The 25,705-nt window shown below is 33.0% G+C and overlaps 2 protein-coding genes across 4 annotated transcripts; both read left to right on the plus strand.

Moving 5' to 3' along the window:
- Positions 1–601: 601 nt before the first annotated feature.
- On the plus strand, positions 602–5,858 carry LOC117210459 (CDK5 and ABL1 enzyme substrate 2). Of its 3 annotated transcripts, none has more exons than XM_033453496.1 (10): positions 602–1,429; positions 2,469–2,846; positions 2,942–3,065; positions 3,285–3,403; positions 3,659–3,697; positions 4,289–4,374; positions 4,450–4,556; positions 4,635–4,741; positions 4,832–5,036; positions 5,125–5,287. In XM_033453496.1, the coding sequence occupies exons 1-10, from the start codon at positions 1,008–1,010 to the stop codon at positions 5,164–5,166; spliced, it is 1,629 nt and encodes a 542-aa protein (XP_033309387.1). In that variant the 5' UTR covers positions 602–1,007; the 3' UTR covers positions 5,167–5,287. The 3 variants fall into 3 exon arrangements, with proteins under 3 accessions (XP_033309387.1, XP_033309385.1, XP_033309386.1); XM_033453494.1 differs by having other exon boundaries at positions 604–1,429; positions 5,142–5,858; XM_033453495.1 differs by lacking the exon at positions 3,659–3,697 and having other exon boundaries at positions 606–1,429; positions 5,142–5,858.
- Positions 5,859–14,121: 8,263 nt separating this feature from the next.
- On the plus strand, positions 14,122–25,180 carry LOC117210453 (T-box protein 2-like). Its single transcript, XM_033453485.1, has 5 exons — positions 14,122–14,618; positions 16,257–16,407; positions 21,067–21,376; positions 23,471–23,617; positions 23,762–25,180. The coding sequence occupies exons 1-5, from the start codon at positions 14,513–14,515 to the stop codon at positions 24,296–24,298; spliced, it is 1,251 nt and encodes a 416-aa protein (XP_033309376.1). The 5' UTR covers positions 14,122–14,512; the 3' UTR covers positions 24,299–25,180.
- The last annotated feature ends 525 nt before the right edge of the window (positions 25,181–25,705 follow it).

The following is a 25,705-nucleotide window of genomic DNA, read 5'->3' on the forward strand; positions in this document are numbered from 1 at the left end:
CTGATTCAAATGTGCACTGTACCTTGATTATGGGATTAATATAAATAAATGATAAGTAGGTTTCGGTTTCAAGCTAGAAATAGCTTTATACGTAGCTTTTTTCGTCATGTTTCTTAATTTAAAAATATGTAGTCGAAATTAATCAGCTTTATCAGTCACTATATAGGAAAGGTATGGTTTTTATCACAGAGGACTGTGGTTTCTAGGAAGATACAAGCATTCAACCAGTTTCATCTTTTTTCTAATGCGTTAGACATTTCATTTTTCTGAATGATGATATTAATATCCAATACCACTGAAACAGCTGGATAACACAATGAACTAAATTTTCTGTATCAAAGCAATGAAATAAGAGGTAATTATATTTACAAAATCAGCATCTTCATCTGTTAGTTTTAATATTCAATACAGTAGTGGAAACATAGAAATAAAATTCCATAAACATTGGAATAAATAGAGATTACAGAGGCAGCCTAGTGATTAACCTCCTAAGATAATGTGCATGATGAAGTTTTATAAAATTCATAAAATGTATGACAACAATAATTTTTTGTTTCTCTTTAAAGAAGAAGAGAAAAAAGAAAAACCTTGTTAAAGAAAAGCATAACGTTTCTAGAAAATTCGTTAATATATTTCGATATTAACACATGTGAGAAAATGCGCAGTCGCAGAAGAAAGTAGAGGGTACTATACTCGGCTGACAAGGGAATGGGTTGCAGTGTTGCGTAGTAGGAAGGAAGATTGTTTTATTGGTAGCAGGATTTGTTTTTTAATCTTATGAGAGGAATCAGTACGATGATGAGTGACACCGGTTCACGTATCTACGTGCGCTGTGTGAGCACATTAATGGAAAATGTCAGGACTAAGTGTACGAGCGGTGATAATGAATTGTGATCCTAGTAGTTGTCCTCGTTTGACAAAAGAATCCTTGTCGAGTGTCCGTCTCTTTCCTGGTCGTTTACGTTGGTACTCGGTAATACCGGTCTATCGATACGGTCAACCGTGGAATGGCAGCAGCCTTAAAAAAGAATCATTCACGCAGAAGGTTGGCCGCCCTAACATTTCTTTCGAATATTTCTCTCGATGGCAGCCACCGCGATACCAAATTAGCTGTTCTATCGCGGAATAGTGTTGCTCATGCACGTACCCTAAGTGATAGTCAGGCTCATCAGGTTGAAGTTCGTCAGGCTGATTTGACTGTTTCTACTGAAGAAGTTGTCGATGACTCTACAGAAGAGCATTTAATATCCTCATCTGCAAAGCAAACAAGCTCTCCGCAATTAGTGCCAAAAAGTGGTGAACACAATTCATTTAGTTCAAATTCTGACGGGATACTGACTCCTGCGAAGGCAGCAGTGGCTGTTTTCTTAGAACAAGAAAGAAATTATCCACAGCTCTCTACTGGATTTCATAGTTCATTCAGAGAACGGTAAACAATTGTTTGAATTCCTTTAAATGTAACCTATACTCTGTTCCACCTTACCAAAGATATTAGCTTTAGGCTTGATTTTTTGTAATTTCGCAGTTTGTATATGTGAGGTGTGTGTATTTACAGAAACTAAATCATCGATTGTTTATATTATAAAGATTTCCTTCAGTTGTTTTGATGTTCTTTATGAGATAAAAAGTAAGATAAATACTACTTAGAGATGTTCATAAATATTACATAAACTTTCTTACATATAAATAATTAAATTGTTGATTTTATTATATACCCTTATTGAATTAAATAAATTGTTTTATATAACTAGAATAATAATTGATATAATTATTCATTTCTAATAAAATTTATAATTATTATAATTTTCAATATTTATGATTATTATCTATATGTATGCAATTAAAGAATAAATTTTAAATAACAAATTAGAATTCTATTAAAAGTTATGTAATATACAATGCTTTTATCAAAATAATCTTCTTTTTTATTACATAGCTATTTCTTACAATTATTATAGTTAATATTCTATATTCAATGTGTTATATATTTTGTAATATATTTAATAACATGTCTTTCATTTTTATCATTTTTAATGTTTTGTACATTAGTAGTAATCTATATCAGTATTGATTTTATTGATTTTATAAAACAAGTAGGAAATATATTCATTAAAGATAAGAAAAAGATAAGAAGAATGTAAAAGATACAACATAAGGATATATAGAGAGAGCAGCACATTTAACTAGTATTTGCCTTATTTTTCAAAATAATATTAAATAAGTTATATATTGGAGTGATATGACTCCAATAGTATAAAGTCAAAGTACCAAATGTTCAATGTTGTAGTTTATTTAAAATTATTATAATTTTCTCTACATATAAAATTAACATTTATGTACATTAGATGATAGATTTAGAACTAATAAAATCTATATTCCATGTAATATTCATTCAGTAATAACATTTTGTGCAATATTCATATATTATTAGGAATAGAAAATATAAGGTATTTATTTCTGTTTCTTAGTACTGGCACAACTGGCAGTGAATATTCTTTACCTGAAAGGCGAGTTGGTTCTTTACAATATAAAAAGCGTATAACTCATCAAACATCAACTCTTTCGGAAGATATAAAGCATCAATATAACAGTTCCAATGAAAGTATTGGTTCTTTACGTTCAAAACCACAATCCTCAAAATCAAAATCAAAGACATCAAATAATATACAATCTGGTTCTGCAAATAGTGGCATAATACCAGAAGTTACAAGAGAATTGCGTTTAATGCAACGACCTGTAAATGGTTATAAGTTTGGAGATGATAGATTGGTTTTGGTTTCTAATAAACGTGTGCCATTTCTAGTATTTTCTGCTCTTCCATATAATAAAGGACAAAGATCTAGTTGGTAAGATAAATATAATAAAAATTGAATAATGCTATATTTAAAATACATAATATTTCTTGTAGTATAGTATAACTATAGATCTTTTCTTCTTGTAGGTCTGAATTGCGTAAAGACACAGGACGAAGAAAAAATATATCTTCACAGAGACCATTATCAGCAATTAATGATAATATTGACCCTTTTGGTTTATTGGGAATAGAGCGTGCTAAAGACGGCCAGGTATTTAATTAAATAATACAGGGTGACTCTTTTACTAGTTAATTCAAAAGCATTGTTATTATAGTGATAATATTATATTGTTTTATATGATCTGTTATAAGAAGCTGATATTGGAGAATGTCATTCACAGTCTGATTTGCAACACTGCTTTTGTTAACTAACAAGATCACCTTCTATATGCAATGAACTTTAAATTCCCTAAATTTTGAATATTTTTAGGAAATATCTTATGGGCAGTTGCTTGTCCCATCTAGACAGTTTCAAAAGGACAAAAAGTTACATTTTAGTGATAATGAGGCAATAGAACTTATACCTAACAAACATCCTGTAGTTTCAAGGTATTTATTTTGTGTAATTACTTAATATATTTCCACTTTTGTCTAGTATTTTATCCCCATTTCGTAAGTACAAATATTTTGTAATATTATATTACATAATTTTTAAAAAATTTTCCATATAATATAGTATTTTTATATATTTCCTGTTTCACATATTTTCATTCATCTTCCATATTTCACTTATATATTCTCACAGAATATGCATTGCACAATTTTTTTTTTCTTGTAATGAAACTTTTCAACCATATTTTGCAGGACAAAAACTATTACATGGAATGTGGATCACTCTAAATGGTAAAACATATAAGCATATTGTACTAAAAAAAAGATTTATATTACAATTGTATACAGTAGAAAATATGAATTATAATTTATATTGTTAATTAATTTGGCATAGACAATTCTTATTAGTATATAACTATGTATATCTTTTTCAACACTAAATACATAGCACATGTATTATAATACAGGATTTGTATGATTAGTTTCAAATAAAAAAATATGTTTATTATACATATAGAAAAAAAATCTTTATTTGAGTGATAATTGAATTTGTATTGCTATTGTTAATGAAAAGTAATTACTTTTGTGTGAATATTATATCTTTAATAAAAATAGAAACTTTCATTTTAGAATTGGTGAATAGATAAAATATTTGTGTATCATCATTAATATACATATCATGTACATTTTCATTTATATGTACATTTATATGTTCATTTATATACATATAATCATTTTTAACGCATATATGTTAATTAATTTTTATTAGTTATTCTTAGATTTATTATGCCGTATTATGTATAAAATATTTGAAGGTTATAACAAATTACACGTGCTTGTTACTTTTCCATGCTGTGCTTTGTACATTGAAACCTTTTCCAGGTGTCTATCATATGATACAGCTACATATCGTACTCAGCATTTAACGCCCGAATCTCCACCACTATCTTTTAATGCTGATTCTAAAGGTATAGTGTATAAATCATTTGAATTAGTAAACAAAATAATATATGATAATGAAATATTTCTCTTTGTAATTATAGCTTATGATTGGGATGAGCAATCATTACAATACAATCCTAATTTGTTGGATGATCCGGAACTCATAGCTGGAAAACATAGAACACTGCTTACATTTACATCATACATGGTATATATACATATTTTATAAGCTTGTGATATAATGTACAATAATATATTTTTTTGTAACTACTTATTTTTTATATAGGCATCAGTTATCGATTATGTAAGACCATCTGACTTAAAAAAAGAATTGAATGACAAATTTAAAGAAAAATTTCCGCATATACAACTTACCTTGAGTAAATTAAGAAGGTTAGTATTAAAAAATATGACGTTATCTATAAGTATGTAGTACTTTTTATGCGATATTTATTTATATATTACAATGATATATACCTATAGCTTAAAACGAGAAATGAGGAAAATAGCAAAAATGGAATATGGTATTGATCTCCTAACAGTAGCAATGGCTTATGTATACTTTGAAAAACTTATTCTTCGAAATGTTGTTACGAAACAAACGCGGAAATTATGTGCTGGTGCATGTTTGCTTCTTGCAGCAAAATTGAATGATGTTAAGGGTGATGTCCTCAAATCATTAATAGAGGTATTTATTTCATATGTAAACATATGATATCAATATATTATATTATTATGTGAATCAATATTACATGGGGAATACTTTTGGATTAAAGTTTTATGCGATTTACAGAGAATTGAAAGTGTATTTCGTCTAAACCGCAAGGATTTAATTACATCAGAATTTGCTGTTTTGGTGGCCTTAGAATTTGGTTTACATCTTCCAACATGGGAGATATTTCCACATTATCAGAGATTAATATACGAATCTTGACCTTCTTTCACGACGTTTTTCTTACGTAGGCCCAGAACATTTTCTTCATAAAATTAAAATTTCCGAAACAATTATGAAAAGTACAATACATAGAGTTTTTTTTATATAATAACGTACAAAATTATAAGTAAAAGGGAATAAGAATTTAAAAGCGAATAGATACACTATGGTTACTAACTAATTTGTTATTCTGTAATATCGTAAAAAAATAATATGTTGGTAACAGTTATAAACAGCTTGATAGGCATGAATAATTTCAGAAGGGATATTACAAAATATTTCATTTTTTCTTAATATGACTATTTACAATAAGTGAGCTTTAACAAAGCTCTTATATGATAAAGTCGTTTAATACTTCGTAAATTTATAAACATGCGTATTTGTAATTAGAGTAATTGAACGGAATGGTGGAAATTGCTGCATTGTGTGTTATTATGCGTAACAAGCTGTAAGAATTACAAATAACAGTGTATACTTTTGAAACATTGTAAACACTTAAATATGTTCAAATCTTTTAAGTACTTATATAATTTTTAATTTGTTTTTAATGGTCAAAAAATTACGTTATGTATAGTACTTAGCGTAGTTAATAATTCCTTTCTGAGACACAATAACTTATACACAAAGATGATGTTAATTATACAATGTTGTAGGTAATCTGACAAACTTATAAAGAGGAAACAACAACTGCTAAGTTTAGAGTCAATAGAGTACTTTTAAATCTTAGAGACATCAGTTATAGTGATTTAACCATATAAATGTAAATGCTTCTTCCAATTTTTATAATGTATAAATGAAATTATGTTTCCGAAGCTTTTAAAGTTCTAAGGTTTACTATAGATATTAAAAAAAGATTTTCGTGCTTTAAAAAAGTTGCATAAAATTTTATTGTTTCACGAAAAGTTTATTTTAAAATATATGTATTTAAACATTTAAAGATTTAATATTACAAAATTTTATTGTTTTAAATTGCTTTTAGTTTTGTAATTCTTTTAACATATGATAAATATCTAATTATAGAGTCATTATTTACTGGAAAAAGATAATTATTAAACATCCAATTATAAAAATTAATATTATTGAAGAATAGAAAAATTATAAATGAAACTACCAATGAAGTACTTTGTTTTAAATGTAATGAAAATATTTACGAAGTTAAGTTATACTTTTTCTTATTATTCATTATTTTAATTGCTTTTGCAGCAAACTTGTGATGTTTTAAAATGGTAAATCCCAAACAGTGTCTTATTTTTTTATGTTTGTTGGCTATTAATAGGATGAATAGGAGAAAAATTGGTAAATATATTATATATTATTAATTAATATATTGTATATTATATATATATTATTAGATATTTGACATAAGTGGAATCTTCTTTGAATGAAAACTTAATCGTTTTTTCTTCTTGTTTTCCCATTTTTTTTTAATCTAGTCAAACCAATTCATAATTCAGTTTAATTGCTTCTGTTTATAGCCTTTAGAGTGGTTCATTTTTATGGATTAAAGTTGGCACAGAAAATGATTGTACAATATTAAGTAATAATAAATTACTGCATGTGCTTAAAGTGCTAATTTTTGCAATCATGAATAACAGTTTGCCAAAATAAAAAAGTTACAATCATTTTCCTAATTCAATTATGTCTTACAACTTTTTCAAAGTATTTGAAATATATGAGATTGTATCAATAATTTAGATTCATGTAAATTATAATATTGAGAAGTATGCACACTAATAATATATATATTGCTACTTGCTTGATTAAACAAATTACAAAAACCATATTATAAATTATTCAAAATTCGTATGATGTATATCAATATTATCAAGTATCCCTTAAAATGTAAAGTAAAACATCAGAGAGATGCTATAATAAACCCTTTGCATATTTGCTGTAATCGTACTTTGTAAATTTTCAGAGGAATATTTTGCTATAAAATTAACTTTACTCAGATCTTCTTTTATGTTAGCTTTCATTTGCATACATAAAGAAGCACCAAAGTATTTCAGTTCTTTAAATACTGTTTTCACAACAAAATTTTGTTGTGCATGCTTTATCATAGAATTTTACTTGTAAATTTAAATTTTGAAATATGTGTTAGCATTAAATAATATGAAAAGGGTACTTTTATAAAATATGTAGGAATTCTCGGCAGTATTTATAATGTTTTTTATATTGATGTCATATCTTTATATTAACTTTAATAGAGATTGTGTATAAAATTATTGTGTATAAAAATTTCTATTTTAATATATCTTTAGTTTTATTCGTTGATTAATCTGTATTGAATAGTAAATATTTTTTTATTGTTATAAATAGTACAATAATTGTTATAATATAAAAAAATAACGAGCGTGAAGAAAGCCTTAAAAGTTTTTATTTTTTATGTTAATAATATTTAAGACAGGTTTTGACTGTATTATTTCAAGAGATTGTTATTACGCGTAAAAATATACGCTCAAATTAGAAGAAAATTGTTAAAAAAAATTTTTTTACGTGTATTTCTTTCAGTTTACGTATGCAACTGAATGCCAGTAATATATAATTCAAATCAGTACATATCTTAAATTTTCATAATTTTCATAAATCTATAGTGTTCATCCTATATTAATTACATAACTTAATTTTTTTTAGAAATTACAAGAAATTGCAGAAAATTTCATATAAATACTGCTTTTTATCGAAGGAGGTTTATTTGTACAAAAACATAAAGATTAAATGTTAAATTGTCGTATGTATGTATTTTCATTGTACATAAAAAGTTATGTGTACAAACTACATTTTTGTAATGCTATTGCTGTTAAATTTTAATTATCGTAATATCTAATTTCCATATTGTGTTTTAGTAGACTTTTCGGATATCGACTCGCAGGATTTCATCATTGTAAGGACACGTTACTGGCAAGGATTATACACTCTTGATTTTCAGAATTGAATCTTTTAATGTTAATTCTAAATATTTATAGTATGATTGATTATCGTTTTTTAATGACTATCATGGAAATGGTAAATCATTATCCTTGTCTGTAACAATAAAGCAATGTTGTGATTTTCATTACGAACCAATATATTTAGTGAGATTTAGTAATTAGGTTATAGATGTAGGTACATATATATATATTATATATATTATATACAATAATTTCACAGTCAAAGTGGACTTCTCCCACAATTTTTTATTTCTAGTTTGAATTAAAGTTATTCGGGTATCGTTGAGCATAGTTTCAAGTTTGTGCCATTATTAATTATTTACTTTACATAACTTTATTTAAGTTGGGGAACAATTATAAATATTCGTGTTTGTTCAATTTGCTTTCATCCTCGACTGATTTGAGTAAAAATATTCGAGATGTGTTGTATATAATTCTTAACATTAGACTAAGTGATGTAGTTTTATAATATCATAAAATATCATGTTCAGGGTAATTCGATTGAAATCATTGAAGATCCTTTGATTGTTTGTTATTCGATACTTTCAAGTTGGTTCTCCCAAAGTTAGTTGAAATGAACATAGTCTACTACAATTGTGAACTTCCGCATTAATACATCAAATATTGTACATACTTATTATTGTACGTACTTATGTATCTTATACATGTCCTGTGTGTGCGTGCTCACGTGAATATTTATTTATACTTGTACAGAGTGATAGCATTAAGACTGAAAACTTAACGAAACCAGTTTTCAGTTTCCTCTTTCGATTTTTCTTAATCAGCGTGAAAAACTCCCATCATGTAATAGTTAGCCGGTAAAATTATGAATGGAAATCTAGAAGATGACGGACTTTGATACGACATACATTTATAAATGACGATTTGGTAGACAATGAATTAAGATTTGACCAATGGATCAACGATTTCAAAAGTATCTGTTCATCAGAGATTTCTATATACATACACATACACATATATATATACACCTATGTACCTACTTACGCAAAGTAGTCCTTTACGTTATGTGATATAGTTTTTATTTGCGTAATGCTAAAAAAAGTATTCGTATTAACGTTTAATTTATTACAGTTGCAAATGATCATTCTTAATGTGCTACATCAAAATGCTTTGTGAGATCGCGAATATAATAATGCTGTGATTACTTAAAGAAGAAATCGATCGAATCTCAGTCGCTCACAAATTTAAAATGGTCGTTTTATTTCGATTTCATACTATAATCAACATTGCTCTTTGCGAACTCTTTCAGTGACAGTTTTTGGTAAGCGCGACAGGTGAAACTTCTTTATAAAATCATTTTCTTCCCACGGCAAGCATAGGTAAGATAACAATGAATGTATACAAAATATTTAAATTGTGTAACGCAAATTATGCTTATCACATTTCGATCAGCTGTTTTTACTGATTCACTGAAGAAGTTATTGGAAATAACATCTGAATTGTATGCACTCACGGTACGAGTCAATTGCAAGATACTTTATCACATTACAATATAGTATCATAGGATGTTGTAAACAGCGATTGATAGTTTGTGTACGACTCTTTTAAGATAAATTGGATAACGAATGTATAAATACAAATAAAATTTGAAGAAAGATATTTAAAAGTTGTGTTAAAAATTTTAAATAGCTCCCTAATTTAAATTTTTCCTACTTTAAACCCTTTTTTTCTTGCCTTCTAAAAAAAAACTTTTTACCTCTATATATGTTTATTTAATATTAAACACGATAGTACTGAAGTAATTTCAAACTCAAGACATTTTTGTTTAACGAATTATTTTAACGCGATGACGAAACTTCACGCTAGTCGGACGTGCGAATCGCAGTTGGCTAACGCGAAAAGAACGCGCGAAGATGTAAGGAGGAAGCGCACAGACGCGAGTCTTCAAAGCGTGCCGGTGCCCACGCGCGAAAATCCATCCGGAAACGCCACTTTATGTCCTCTTCGCGATGGTTCAGAAATTAACTTTCCTCGCGTTCATACTGGCGTATTGCCCACGAAAAGTTTTTAATGATTTCGCAGACAATTACAAGTAAAATTACTTTGGAGGATTTTCGTTTGCTACCTTTACAGGGTTCACTTTTCAAATAAGTTTGAAAGAACAAATACCAAGGTTCGCGTTTACATTAAGTAACTGATTACTAAAAATGTTACAAAAGATTAACTTTATATAAGAAAAACTGAGATAAAATTATATCGGTTGTAAGCGAAGAGGCACAGATGTTTCGTCGCGTTCTACGCAACATCTACAACGTGTCATGTTATCTTGTTGTATATCGAGGAGCAGAAAATTCTTGTCTCATATGTGTTTATTCTCAACTGTCCTGAAATAACAATAGCTTCTAACTGTTTCTACTAACAGGTATAACTTATCTGAAAGTTTATTTGATATGTGGTGATTTGAAATTTGGTGATTCGGAGATTTTTGCGAAACACATGTTCGATGTCGTGTGTCTCTCTTTCCTCCTTGAAGATAAGATTTATACAGGGTGGTTGGTGACTGGTGGTACAAGCGGAAGGGGGGTGATTCTACGAGAAAAAAGAAGTTGAAAATATAGAATAAAAATTTTTTTAATTTTTTTTTTTAATTTTTCCATCGAGACAACAATCTACAGTGAGATCCGTTATAACGAGACGTGATAAAGCGAAAATTCAAAGTCGATTTTCTTGAAAACAAAGCCTCAAACGAAAAATTGTTATTCTATATTTTCGACTTCTTTTTTCGCGTAGAATCATCCCCTTTCCGCTTGTACCATCAGTTACCAACCATCCTGTATATGTTTGAAGAATTGTTTAGTTTGAAACTTTTCCCTAGCGTCGGAACATGTTCTGCGACACTTGTGATTTTGGTCAAGGATTTGGTGGTAACAAATAAATAAGTGAATAGTTTGTCAGATGATCGAACAAGACTTCCGTTCGAGTTCACAAACATTCGCAGCAAAGTGGCCACTCCAGAACGAAGGTTCTCGTTTTCGTCCTTTAACGCCATAAGATAGAGAGTCTACTTACTCTTCTTCCTTCTGTTTATCTCTCCCTCCAAAGGTTTCTGCAGTAGAAAATCTTAGACGAAAAATATTTCAACGTGATGTTAAAAAGCTCTATAAATCTAGTAGTCTGAAGGAATAAGCTTAACCGTTTCAATGTTAAAATTATTTCTTACTTGTTAATATAATGATTAAGTAATCTATGTATTTGTGAATCAAAGGAATTTAGACTTAAATTCAATTCAAATCAAATTCAATATAAATTTAAATTTTAAGAAGTAATTTCATATTAATGTCTCTCTAATTGTATGAACATCGTAAAACACGCTTCATGAGGATATTATTTATATTTTTATATTTTAAGTATTTTTTGTAAATTATGAAAGAGAAACATGCGGCATCAGCGGGACGTGAATTACGATTTTACTTTTTCGCTTGTAATTGAAACTGTCTCAGAAAGTAACCACCGTCTTATTATGGGGCGCATAACTGTCGCGTGCGACGGACAGGAAGTGAGCCGTAAAACCTATTTGTCGGCTTCTCCATACACACTTTCCCGTGCTTAGTTGTACCTCTTTCCTCCGTTCCAAGCTTCTAGCACTTAAATCCTCTCCAGATTACAGGTTTCCGTAGATTTACGTGAAATATTTATGAAAATATTTATAAAAAATAACGATGAATTATAAGAAGCTAATTGATCGAAATAGAGACCTATGAGAATTTATTACAATTTGTATACTTGAATTTTCTAAAAGAATATAAAAATGCTTTATTATTATTTTAACGTCATATTTATATTTTCAATCTGGATGAACATGTGTTTCTTGCTTTTATTTATCAAATTTCTTTTTAGGAATATAAATTCCTTCTAGGATAGTGACGATTGAGCCTAATTAGGTATTTAGGATTAAAAGGAAAACGATGAATAGAGCGTTAAGTCTACCTAATCACCGAAGAGAAAACGGTTGAATACCGAAAGGACGTAAAATTCTCAGAGACCGCCTGCTGACGAAACTTGAAACTGATCTGCTAGCAGGCGCGAAACTTTATTACTGAATAGAGATTACAGTATTTCTCATGGTGATAGTAATACTATCGTTTACTTAATTCCCCAGATGGTGAGCATCAGTTAAGATCGATATACATATAATTATGAAGTACATTCTAATAGATTAAATATTTTAATATTTTATATTCAAGGAATATCAAGTATCGTATAAATATACGAGCATTGTTTTGTGGAAGGAAAATGTTAAATAAATTTCGCGTTTATCTTTTAAAGGAAAACTTGTAGCATCTGTTGGTTTGCAAGAAAACATTTCGTTGTTAGATAAACTGTAGTTCCCAGCAGAACGAATTTCTGTCCCTTTTCGAAAACAGCTGCATCTCTTTACCGAAGTATTCTCTGGCTTTCTTTATTAAGAATTTTTTCCCTATTTTAAATATTATATACAGTTAAAGTTTGGAGTACCCTTTTGGAAATTTCCTGCTGAAATTTCCCTGAAACTTCAAAGCACTCATCTAAAAGTTCTTCTTAAATTCAAATAAAAAAAGAAATTAATAAGAGGAGAAATAATAAAATATCGAATGACATCATTTGTTGACCTTCCAGTTTAGAGGACCAGAATTTAATCCTGTTACATGCAATCACCAAGTATAATCAATTACATAATATGAGTTAGACTTTCGATTTCATTGAAAAAGAAGCAAGAGAGTAAAGACGAAGAAAATATGTTAATTTATATCCACCGATAGTAAGCGTTCCCAGGAATCTGACAAGTTGGAGTTCGAACTCGGTGATACTCGAAGCGGTTACGATGACACGATCGAGAGACATTACAATACTGTCATAAAATAGGAGGACTACAGGTAGCCGGAGCTGTCAGGTGAAAGCGCGCGCGTTTTGTTGTGGGTATCGCTTACAGTTAATCCACAATCCGGAACCCACTACAATGGTGCGATGACCGGCGTCGTAGGCGGTGAGGGGACGCTTTCTATGCTGTAAAGAAAAAAAGCAAAGCGACGACAGAGGCAAGAGCGGTGGTGGAGGAGAAAAAGGGCATATAAGGGAGCGAGAAAAGCGTAGATTTGTATCTCGCGGCTCTCCGTTTCGTTCCGTTCCTCTTTGACCGCCGACGCACCGCGGACGGATTCTTGATTTTATCTTCTCACTACGTCTCGTCGCCGAGACTCGAGAACAAACTATTAACGGCCGTCTGCTCGCCCGGATTCCGTAATTTATGGTGACGATTCCTCCGTTCTCTTGTACCTAACGACTCGGGCGTGCATCGTTCCTTAATGCGATCGTGTGCTAACACAGCGATTCACTCGGAAGTTTCAAATGCGCCGATCGACCGCGTAAATCCGACGCGCGATCTCACGCGAACTCGCGCATGCCGTATGATTTTTTTCTCTCGGGAATCTTAAATGCTTCCTGAACAGAATCGATTGATTATATTTATTTTTTTTATCGTAAAATGCAAAAAACCTTCTTCGATGATGGTGCGACTTGAGTAATAAGGAAATTTTTGCGTTATTTGTTTATTACTTATTGTATAATTAATACGCCGATATATCTATGTAGATTAATCGAGTCACACAACAGAAGTCAAACTGATCTATATTGGATATAAACATTTAGAATGATTAAACACTAATTATATCCTGCTACTAAAATTATGAAATTTTATTGAATATGAAATTGATCATTTTGGCATCCGTATAACTTAATAGGTAAAAAAGGATCGGATCTACATTTTAAAAAGGACAATCTATTTCAAGTATAGTTCAATCAAACAGTGAAAAAGATTCATATGGAAACATCTACACGAGAGAAATTTTAATTTAAGTGAGTTTAGATACTTTTTCGTTTTATGGTTCTAAACCCTCACTTGGAAAATCAATTTTTGTACAATTCTTTATATTAAATCTCATTTTGTGTACGTTATATTTGACGTTCATTTCGATTCACTAATCTAACACACGATTGTATTGTGGTTGTATATGTATAGATATGTTTCGCAGTCAAGTTGTAGCCAAGTTGGAATTGCATCGACCAATGGGATCAGCGTGGGCGCGGCACTCTTGTGGTGGGAAAAGAACACTGACCAATGGCAGAGGGAACCGTCGAATGCAGTGATGGATTGCTGCAACGGAGTCGTGTGCAATTCCGAAACGCATCTTCAGTCGTTGCTAAGCTTCAACGCGGAGGACTTGGCTCGAATAGATATTTGTACGAGTTGTTGTGTTTTGGTGACATCGTGCGGTTAAATGATATATTTTCATCGATCGAAAAATGAATTCGATGATAACTATGCCAATGGAATTGCAGCTACAACTGATACAACATCAACAGATGCTCTTCCGTCAACAGCAGCTAGCTCTTCGACGACATAGATCAGGTTAGCGAAAATATTTTTATTTTCATAATTTTACGTTGCGACAAATGCAGGTTGATATAGATATTTCTAACTGTATCAATTTTGTTTCGATATTAGAAATTTCGTATTAAAATTTGACATTTGATGTTGATCGAATCTTTATTATGTAGTAGTTATGTATGTACCTCTTTGAGAATGATTAAACTTTTATCACTGTACTTTTTAAGAATATAATCTTCAGTACCGTTTGATACTGCGAATTGTAAAAAGAGTATCATCTCACAATCCTATTTGTATTGTAATGTTTGTATATCTTGTTTGATCTTTTTCTAACTTTTATGAGTTGTATGTAAAGCCAACAAATTCTGGTTGTCATTTTTGACCGATTATTTCTGATATTTTCGTTAATCATTCCCCGAAAAGTCTCTCCATTTATGTTATCGCCGAAATCTTATTTTAACGTCGATGTTGTAATCAGAGTAAATAAAAAAGATATTCATTCCACACATTAATGTCTGCGGACATTCTCACAACAATACTAACGATCAAAAACCAATTCCGACGTCAAAAGTAATCCTCACCGTAAATTCAAAAAATTCTTTCTCTTGCCCCCATCCAATCTCGAGACCGACCTCCTATGTCAATCTCTCCAATTCATCCAATTAAAGTCGCGCGGAATGCAGTCGCGAACCGCTTAAACATCTCGATCTCCATCGTTCACCTTCGTATATAATCGCGAATTCTTCAATTTCGTTGTTTCTCACGTATCGAGAAACGGGGACGAATACCTTGTGTGAAGCGGGTGTGTATAATACGCATCAAGTTATCCGCGGAGGCGACAGATCCGCGGGAGTTCCTCTAGGGTCCAAGATGAAAGGCGCCGACTTTCGGTCGAGCGGACAATCGTTATCTGTGCTATACAACGGCTCGGTACCGATGTCCTCTCAGTAGGAAGAGAAAGAAGATGAGCCGATGCCCGCAATTATCCTGGCCGGGTCTAATGCCTCGACCGCAGAACCGCGAGACAAGTGCAGGGTGAATCGCTCATGCGGCCAGGCGACGACGCTTCTATAGATCCACTTGGAAAAGGTGTTCTTCCTGGCATTCGAGTTACCTCATCCGCGCAATTTCTTGTCCCTCTCTCGTTGGTCCAGTATCTAGGTGGAAAAGATTGCAAGGATAATGATTTTGTTGAAGATTCTACTGTTTTCCTTTTTTTTTTTGTTCCTTTCCGCCCCTTCTTTTTGCGTGAACGGTTCGTTTCGCGTTTTTTACTACGAAAATATCGTCCTTCTTTTTGGTCTGTCCGTAATGATGTTGCTTTGGTTATTTGTTTTTTTTGTCTCTTACGAGAGTCATGGTCCCGTAGATTCATGGGAATTCTGGTTGAGAAAGCCGACGAACCCTGAAGGACCCGATTCTTGCCGATTTACGGTAGAGGTAGTCTGAATTTGTTGTTAATTTTATTTTTGATCGACGATGTCTGAATTATGAAGATACTCATAGATATACGTTATGAAAAATGTACCAAAAGTTTAGTATAATTTATTTAAGAAACGAGGGTTGAGAAAATGGAAAGGGAAATCAAGATCTAAGAAGATTGATAAATTCCGACTGAATTCAATAAATTAATAAAAGCTTTATGTGGATGTCTTTCAGAGGATATACCAAATCCAAACATGTGGACGTTGCCGTGTTTAGGTGGAGGACCTCCTCTACCTTCGGAAGTGAAGATTGAATTGCAAAATCGGCAATTGTGGCAGCAATTCCATGCCGAGACCACAGAGATGGTAATTACGAAGGGGGGCCGGTGAGTGTACAGACTATGATTTTCAATAATTATACGTTTAATAATTTAATATTAGCGTACCAAATATTCGTATAAATATGGTAAAAATTAATAATTATTCGAAAGTGGAAATGAGGATATAACAATATTTTTTTCTTTTCTTGACATATATTACTGAGACTTTTTACCTTGGATTCCATTGGGGTTGAAATGGCCCGTCAGGCGCCATGTGACCACACCCTCCGTCGCTGTCGAAACCTTTACCGTCTCCACCTGAAAAAATGTGACCTATCCTCCGATTGTTTCCATGGTCATCACAGTTTCCACTTACTAACAAACATTTTCTTGTTGGTTTTTACTTCCCTTTGTAAGCCGTATGCTGTTTAGGGATTTGAAAATGCTTTTATTTCAACTTTCCGTCTATGATTAACGTTTGATTTTTCTTTTGTCTGCTTTGTCGAGAGATAAAAGGACTATCACGCACTAATAAAAAAACATTCAGTATTCTTATATAGATAAAAACTTGTCTGAAATTAAAAATCTAGACTTCTATACTTTGAGATTTTATCAGATTCAGTCTTGATAAGATCTCAGAGTTTTCACGATGAGTCAAATTGTTCGAATGCAGTTTTCATACTATACGCATAGTATCGGTTACAATAGGGAAGTGGACGCTTTTAAGGAGGAACGCTTCTAAGCGACGACAGGCCGATTAGTTTCACGGAAGGTAGTCAGGAAAGGTAGTAAAAGTAAGGTCGTGACGACGTGTCCATATTTATCAATGACACCGATCTCCAAATCGTTCTACGAAGGTAGATTTTGCGAGAAAAGTCGTATAAACCGGACGGATGTAGGACGAATCACACTTCCGGCCGTTCTATGGCGGAAATGATCGAGCTACCAGTCACTCCTTTTCAGATACTCAGGCGTATCTATGATAAGATTACTGGGAATATTGCGTTGTCTCTCGTGCTAGATATTTCGCTGATGTCAGCCAGATGGCTTCGTTTCGTGAACGCGGAAATGAAAGGGGAGGGAAACGCCAACGTGATGTGAATGTGACAAGATTCTTCAAATATTTCGTAACATCAGGTCATCTGGAATACCTATATGTTACGAAATGCAAATAAGCTTTTCTCGGCTTGTGTATGCGTACGAAATTCATTTTAAAGTTTTAGCTAATAACTTTGACGTCGAAGATTATTTGGAGAAATTTTTTTATTAAAATTCTGTAACCAATTTTTCTGTCTATCCTATTGCTATTTTGTATAGACCAACTATTAATCCTTTAAAAGTGTAACGGATTCAAATTTCTAATTTTGAAACAACATTTATGAATATGAATTCTTATCCGAATTTTAATGTGAACTATTCGAGTTCTACAATAAGAAGAATTAGTAATCTCTTATACATCAACTTTCGTTCCTTGACAGGCTTAAATAAATGAAGTTTTATTGTACATCCTTCGTGACGAATAAAAATATCTTGCCTTAATCGAAGCAGGGGTGTTGTTTAAAAATTCGTATCTTTGATTTTGTCTTCTATCGCAAAAAGCAGTACTCCATGGAGAAACATGATAAAAGAAATGACTGGTCACAAGACGATCCGTGGGCGGTCGGGATTCTACAATAGTTACAAAGGTGTTTGTCCGTCCTCATATCCGTGCCTTCCGGTCCGTAGCTACGATTCTTGCTTAGCGAGAACACCACGTGCCAACCACGTGCACTCCGTTACAGGCCTCATATGCACCAATCAGTATTCCGTGACACGATCGACTCGTTTGTTCTCTTCGTTCCCTTCTAGCGGTCTTCGATTCGTTTTGTTCTCCACGATCGGTTATCCTCCTCTTCTTCTGACTACCACCTTGACCTCTTGCTGTTAGCGTCCTTGCGTCAAAACCGATGAATAGGTTCACGGAGAAAACGTGCGTTCCAGAAGCAATCCCGAGGTTCGGCTCGTTTTCTCTACTTCTTCCTATCCTTCTCTTTTTCCCTTGCAACAAGAGTCTGTTCTTCTAAAGCGGAGATAATTAATTTCACGTTTTGCTGTGATTCGCCTGTTACTGATCCGCTACGAGCATCTTTATGGGCTTACGAGTTTATGGTAGTCGCCGGGGCTAAAAGAAAAGCTGACCGAAATTAATGCTAAAGAAACGTCTTATGTATGATATTGAGGAAAAGTATATTGGATTTTTTGGAAAATTCGTGCCAATTTCTAAGTAGGACATCGCGAATGTTTACATTTTTGTGAATTAAAGAATAGGAGTTCAGTAGAGATTTGTTTGTCCCACTGAACGTTGTAGCGAATATCCTTTGAGTATTTTATGTATTTAAATCTATGAAATTTAAAAATGTATATAAAATAACCAAAGCATGCTTATAATACAATATTAAGTGAACGAAAGAAATCTCTGCTCTTATTTTTTAAAGCCCTTCTCATATTTTTATCAAAGTTGCACGATTTAAAGAAACTGAATCGATAACGTAGGTGAAGGTATATTTATAATTCGAGCTGCCGTTCGGCTATAAAGTCTAACGAAGTTCAAATTGTACCACGTGACTTTTGATTCATCTAATCTACGAGATGAAAGAAAAGCGGGGCGCGTGCTACCGTTCTGCACTCGTTGTTGTATCGCGCTATTAACAGCATTATCTGGTTGTTCGATAATGTCGAGAGGCTTTTTAAAAGGACCAGACGTTCGAATCATTGGCGCACGGGTCTTCCAGCAGACGTCGCGACGGTGTAATCCTCCACTTATAAGGGCGCCACTTTTAGTGGATTCAACGACACTGAGCATGGCGTCGATCTTGAGAATATATCATTTCAACTTGAAATCAATCGATGAATAATTGTTTAATAATAATAAATTTAGTGATAGAAAATTGGAAATACCAATGAGATGATTCATTGGGATTCTGTTATTATAATTATGCATTGTCTTTATAGTTTTGTATTGCTCGCTATCTTTGTTCTCTGACTTAGACTCATAAGGAGGATACGTTTTTATACGATCTTTCTTTTAAGTCTTTAAATATGTCACAAATGTAAAGGATCAAATAGTAATTTCGAAAATGGGTACAAGTTGAATTTTCCACTGCTAATTGTGTCCATTAGTTCAGATACGTATCTCCCGCAGCTTTAACTTTGAAGTACTAAACAGTGAAGTACCATTGTAATCGAAGGTTAAAATGAACCTTTCACAACATACTTTTGCCTTAACATATTTTTGTTTACCTGCGCAATATTGACTGCTAAAGGTAGTTAAAAAATTGTTAAATTTCTTTGATAATTTTGTAGAGAAAATGGAAGAGAAATAATAAAATCGTATTTAACATAAAATCATACAATCATAAACTTCGGTAGAAGTGAATAAAAGAAATGTGCGAACAAAGGAACGACTCAAAAACTGCAATTAGGTATGCAAACGGTCCGAATCACCGCAGATTTAGTTTCGGTGGTTTACTCACGGGATTATCCGCTAGTTTGAAATGTTTACACGAGGGAGAAAACTTGCAGTTGGGATCGAAAGATAGTGGTCGTGATGTTTTAAAAAGTCGCAGGAAGTAAGAGCAGCTCGGTAGTTGGTTCGGCGACGCCCACTCGTCGTCGGCACGTTAATGATCGAAAATATTCTGTCCCTTCGTTCTCCTGTGGTTTACTTATGTTACCTGCGTGCAAAAAGCTTACTTGACTTATCGTGAACAACGTTGAAAAGTTAAACTCCATGCCTCCCAAAGCACTTATGGTGCCGATGAAACAACGGCTACTATTTAGTTCGAAGTCCCGGTTTTTTATTTGGAGTTCATTTAGGGGATGTCCGAAATGTGAGTGAATCTTAATGTGCTTTTTGAATGACAATGTCACGACGTGGGTTATTTAGGTTGATAATAAGTTGGATTTATACGCTTATTTACATTTAATTAATAATCCTTCGTCATTCTAATTCTTAACCCTTTGTACTCGAGAGGCAACTTTCAGTCACTTTCCGTGCTGTAACTCCAGTGGCGAGCGAGAGGCGATAGTCCCTGTTTATGCTAGATTTCGACATCTCCAATTGATGAGAGTGCAATATTGGTTCGTAAATTGGTTCCTTAGCTCTTTGTGTTCTTTGTTAGGAAGTGTAAAGTATTAGATTTTAAAATGGAAATAAAATATTTAATCCCATATCCCTCCGAAACTATGGTTCAACTATGGTATTGAAACAACGTCTCCAACGTTAGTTCGGATTCGACGATCATGGCAAAAGTATTATAGTTTAGAAACCTTAAAAAAGTGGTTTTCGGAAGTGAAATTGGCTCAAATGAAGATGAACTTGATTTTGAACTGTTGAAAAATGAGATTAATTATATCAAGAATGCATCTTGGTGAATGATTTATAAGTTATCATACAAAAAAATACAGAAATTAATATTACAAAATCATATTTTCAAAGATGTAAATATAGATAAATTATTAGAATATAATGTTTTTGTAAGTTAATTTGTATATGAAATCATTTTACACTAGCTGTAAGACACGCGTCACGTATACGCTAAATCATCCGGAATAGCTGCTACGCCCGGCCGAAAAATTCCTCGAGTGCAAAGGGTTAATAGTTTTTTTAATGAACGATAATTTTTTGAGAAATTCAAATTCGTTAGACAAAATTATTAAAGCGAATCCTTTGTGGTTTCGTTACAGGCGAATGTTCCCGTCGATTCAGCTGGCAATTACGGGATTAGAGCCTCGTGCTCGTTATTGCGTTCTTCTCGAAGTGGAGCCGGCGTCCGATCGTCGGCACAAGTACGTCGGCAGCGGTGGCGGATTGGAGAAAACTTGTGGGAATGCAAGAGGATGGACGTCGGCTGGTCCAGCCGAACCTCAACCACGAATCGATCGAAGAATTTACTTGCATCCGGATAGTCCGGCAACCGGCACGCACTGGATGCAGCATTCGCTTAAGTTCGACAAACTAAAGCTGACTAACAACGCTGTTGATCCCAGGAATAATGTGAGTACCATTTTTATCTATTAATTATAACGATTTATTATAATTAAACGAAACTTTAAATAGTATCTAAATATTTGTGAGAAATGAATATGAATTCTTTCATTATGTAATTGATTTCAAAAATATTTGTTGACTAGAAGTCAGAGAAATTAATTATTAGATGTGTTAATATATTCTCCGACTCTTTGCTTTTTGATTAAAAAGAATGTCTTTTGAGAAAAGGCTTGACGGAAGTCCGGGAAAGGAAACCGAATGGTAGCGGCATTCCATTTATCTAGATGTCCCGTGTTTAGACAGGCCAGCGTGTCCTTAAATATTTCTTCTTTTTCTTTCTTTCCGTGTCTCTGGTTTCGACTTTTGCCTACGGCTTGCCTCGTTGCTCGAACCGCATGCGGGAGGTCGCCACACACGGATCCACCCTCTTAGCTACTCGTTTCACTTCCGATTAGGGCCCACTGGAAAAAAAGGCAACCTCCAGTTAAAGAATTCCAAACGATACTTCGTTTACCGTCAATTAGCTCCTAACTTTTTCTCCACGGATCGTTCTTTCGATATTTATTTCTCTTTAACAACACGCGACAATATTTCTGCTATTCTTTATATGTATTTATAAAGAACAAAAGAAGAAATATATTAATATTATTCTATCATGTATCTTTCCTCAGTTATCTTTTTCGTTGCGATATTTTATTGCTAATACTTGCACTTCAAATATTTCAAATTTCTCTTTTTATTCTCACTTCGTTTACTCTGTCAAATCTTTCTATCGATACAAAATATTAACATTCCACAGACCTACCAGGCAAATGTACATCGTCCACCTTTTTCTTCTTCGACCTGAGTCAAATCATATCCCTTTCCTAATGCATTAGATCAGCTAAATAACAGGGGTCTCTGTTAACCAGGTAAGGTGATCAAACTAGGTTCCTGACTAGGTTCCGCACGGAAGCTAGGATTGGGATTAGAATCTCGAAGGGAAAAAGAAAGACGCTGCGTGCACCTACTTTCTAGAGATTTAAGCTACTCAAAATGGTGCTGGGTACGTTGGTTTCGGTCGTTGTCCGTGAAGAACGAAGATTAACACGCTCCACGACACCCTGTAATCGATATACCTCCCTTTCTCCCGACGAGTGGGTTTGTTTATGCCTCAACAGAACGAATCTTAGCAGCTGGCATATCCATGGCGCCCCTTGTCATTTCTTTCAATTTTTCACCAATATCCCAGAAATTATTTCTGCGGATCTGCGTTGCTTTCAGTACCTGAGGAGCGATTATTAAAACGAAGAGGTTTCTCTTGCACGCGGATTTTCTTTGACGAACGGCCAGTTTTTCAAGATTCCGTCATGAATTCATTAATATTTTTCTGTCATTTCGCTTTTCGCATTTGATACTCTGATTGTATGCAGCATGGAGGTTTTTTTTTGTAAAAATTTAAAAAATATATGTTACATTGTTTAATGTTATAATGTTAACAGATGGAGATATTTTATTTTGTTAAAATTATTTTAAACTTTACTTCATTGCAAAGAATTTTGTATTGGAAGAAGGTGAATAGGTTAAATCCAGTGATCGGTGTAGCTTGGAAATTAAGAAACGAAGGAGCTATGATAATAGAATTAGGGAGATACAATGAAGTAACGCTAGAGTAATCGAAGTGCTATTATGCAGCTTTGTGGTTCATGGATAGGTCGAGTGCGTGTGATTCCGAGAAGGTTGAAGGGCCAGTCTGGTTTTCAAGAATCGCGTCTGTCCCCACCGTCGTCGGCATCCTTAGCAAGGCGCCAACTTATCTCGACAAAGCGGCGCCCTTTTAGCCGATTCTTCAAACTAATTACGAATTTAATAAAATTCTCTCCGCTGTAAACTGGTCGAATGAAGGGAATCCCTTCTTCTTTACGACAAAAAAAAAGCGGGAATCTCCACTAGCGTTTGCGTTGTTCTTGCTATACAATAATCGCAGAATGTATCGAGTGTATCGAATAAACGATGTGTCATTTATTTTGAATTAATAAACAATACAATATCATTTCTATGTTGCTAGATTTTTAAACAATTGAAACACAATTTGTTGAGTAAGTATATTCTTGTTTTCAGGTTGTTCTGACATCCATGCACAAGTATATTCCACGGATATGGATAATTCGTTCCGATGACGCAACTAGATTGAGCGATCTGTACTCTCATCCAGCATCAGCGTTCAAGTTCAATGAAACACAGTTCATCGCTGTAACCGCCTATCAAGTAAAATATTCAAATAAACTTATTTATAATTCCAATGCACAGTAATTTCAATAATTTTATATAAGATCGTATGTATATACATACCTGCGTATATCGATCTCATGTAATTTTTCTAGAAACCTTTTTGTACCTTTCTGTTTTTAGAACGAAAACATCACAAAATTAAAAATCAACAACAATCCCTTCGCGAAGGGATTTCGAGACTGTGGTCAATCACGTTGCAAGAGGAAATTCCAGTCGGAGGCAGAAAGGTTGAATCGCCTGGATGACGACGATGAGAATATGTCTTTAGAATCGGAGTCAAATAAACCATTGAATCATCCGGATATCGCCAATCAGAGACCAAAAACAGCCTCCAGTGAGACAGGAAGTTTAGATGACAGCGGTGCTAGTAGCTGCGGAGGAATAAGTCCACCTCTTCCCCCAACTATTCATCGAAATTCACCACTTAGAAATGTCGATCGCGATACACAGCCAAGACTGCACAGACCATGGGTCGATTCTTCCCCGCAATACTCGTCTTCTATGGTGACCACGTCGTCCTCATGTTCGTCGCCTAGACTCAACGGTTTAAATTTTCCCGCGTATTATCTTCGACTGTTTTACCCATCTTTGTCGGTGCATTCAGATTTTGCGAAATTGCCCTATCAATCGATGGAGCAATTTTCGAAATATCATTAGGAATGAAATTACTGATTTGTTCGGTGCGTACAATAATTTTTTGGTTGTGTGAAACAAGATGATAGAGGATTATCCATTCGAAACATGGACGATGAACCAAAGATTTTGTTAAATGTAGAAATGTAGAAACTCCAATATGGAGAGGAAAATTCCAAGTTGTGTAATTTCATTAGGTATAATATCGGATCCGAATTTGGAATTCCATGAAGATATAGAAAAGATCTACGTTTCTGATAGATATATAGATTGCTAAAAAAATTATAATGTCTTTCTGAGATGTAAATAGTAAGGTATACTTAAATTTCCATTTATTTGTATATTCTCGTTAAATTGTTGATAAAGGACCAAAGATATTTTAAATAAATTTTTGACGCTAAAGATTGCCTTGTGCTTGTGATACATCGATTAAATGAATTTTTTTTTATAAAGAATAAACAAACAAGGAAGTCTTTACGATACAAAATTAGATGAATTTTTTCGAACATCAGTATAATTCAAGATCTACGCTCTTCGAATAAGGTTAAGTGTTAGAAGTAGGTGCCTAACATCGTGAACATCACGCTATTGTAAATAAGTACAATCTAGTGCCTTATAAAATACAATTACTATAAGATATAAAAGATATACATGGTTCCTTCAATATGCTTCAAATGCGAGGAGCAAATGAAGTTCGCTAGAATTACAAATGCTATATTTATATATGTAATTAAATCCGTGTATATTATGTAATTTTATCTATAAATTTTGTACACTGCGAGCGTTGAAATACCAATATATTTTTGTCAATAATGTCGTTACTTAAGATACGTAGTTTAAGGTTGATCAATGATTTTTTTTACTGTGCATTCAACTTATAGTTGTAATAAATTGCCATTTACACAAGACATTCACATTTTGTTATTATTCATTCTTTATCCTACTTTTATTTTCCTAACTTTTAAAAAATATTACGATCTCAAACAGAATACTTTGACCAATAATAATATAATAATCAACTACGGCCAACTATTTTGTAAGTGAAAATCACATTAATAAATATTCTATCGTATTTTACTAAATTTCTATTTTAAATATATTATAGCTCTTTCGTGAAAATCCGCAGAAGAAAAGAAGAAAACACTTATTTACAATTCATAGAATTAAATTGAACATTTCGTGTAAAACAAGATGACCTTGTAAAAGACAATATTCTTTGATGTGACCAGACGCGGAAGTTTCTGGATAGAAAGACATCTTGATAGCCGATTAGGCAAATCTCGGGGAAACCGCTATTCTCAAGAGGAAGTATCTGTAGAGACACGAGTTCTTATTGTCGAGAATCGTGTCGCGCCTACATGTCGCCTTTCCAAGGATCCCTGCATCTTCTGGTATCGATGTCTCCCGAAACACTTTTGTACCAGCAAGTCG

Source organism: Bombus bifarius, unplaced genomic scaffold (genome assembly GCF_011952205.1).
Source record: "Bombus bifarius isolate JDL3187 unplaced genomic scaffold, Bbif_JDL3187 scf7180000008203, whole genome shotgun sequence".
NCBI lineage: Eukaryota > Metazoa > Arthropoda > Insecta > Hymenoptera > Apidae > Bombus > Bombus bifarius.

What these genes read in the sequence shown, in the direction of transcription:
- LOC117210459 (XM_033453494.1), top strand. Translation starts at nt 1,008, where the DNA reads ATGGCAGCAGCCTTAAAAAAGAATCATTCACGCAGAAGGTTGGCCGCC. An exon ending in AATGTGGATCACTCTAAATG is followed by an intron (nt 3,698 to 4,288) that starts GTAAAACATATA and finishes AACCTTTTCCAG; the next exon opens with GTGTCTATCATATGATACAG. An exon ending in TTTTAATGCTGATTCTAAAG is followed by an intron (nt 4,375 to 4,449) that starts GTATAGTGTATA and finishes TTGTAATTATAG; the next exon opens with CTTATGATTGGGATGAGCAA.
- LOC117210453 (XM_033453485.1), top strand. Translation starts at nt 14,513, where the DNA reads ATGAATTCGATGATAACTATGCCAATGGAATTGCAGCTACAACTGATA. An exon ending in TCTTCGACGACATAGATCAG is followed by an intron (nt 14,619 to 16,256) that starts GTTAGCGAAAAT and finishes GATGTCTTTCAG; the next exon opens with AGGATATACCAAATCCAAAC. An exon ending in TCGCTGTAACCGCCTATCAA is followed by an intron (nt 23,618 to 23,761) that starts GTAAAATATTCA and finishes TTCTGTTTTTAG; the next exon opens with AACGAAAACATCACAAAATT.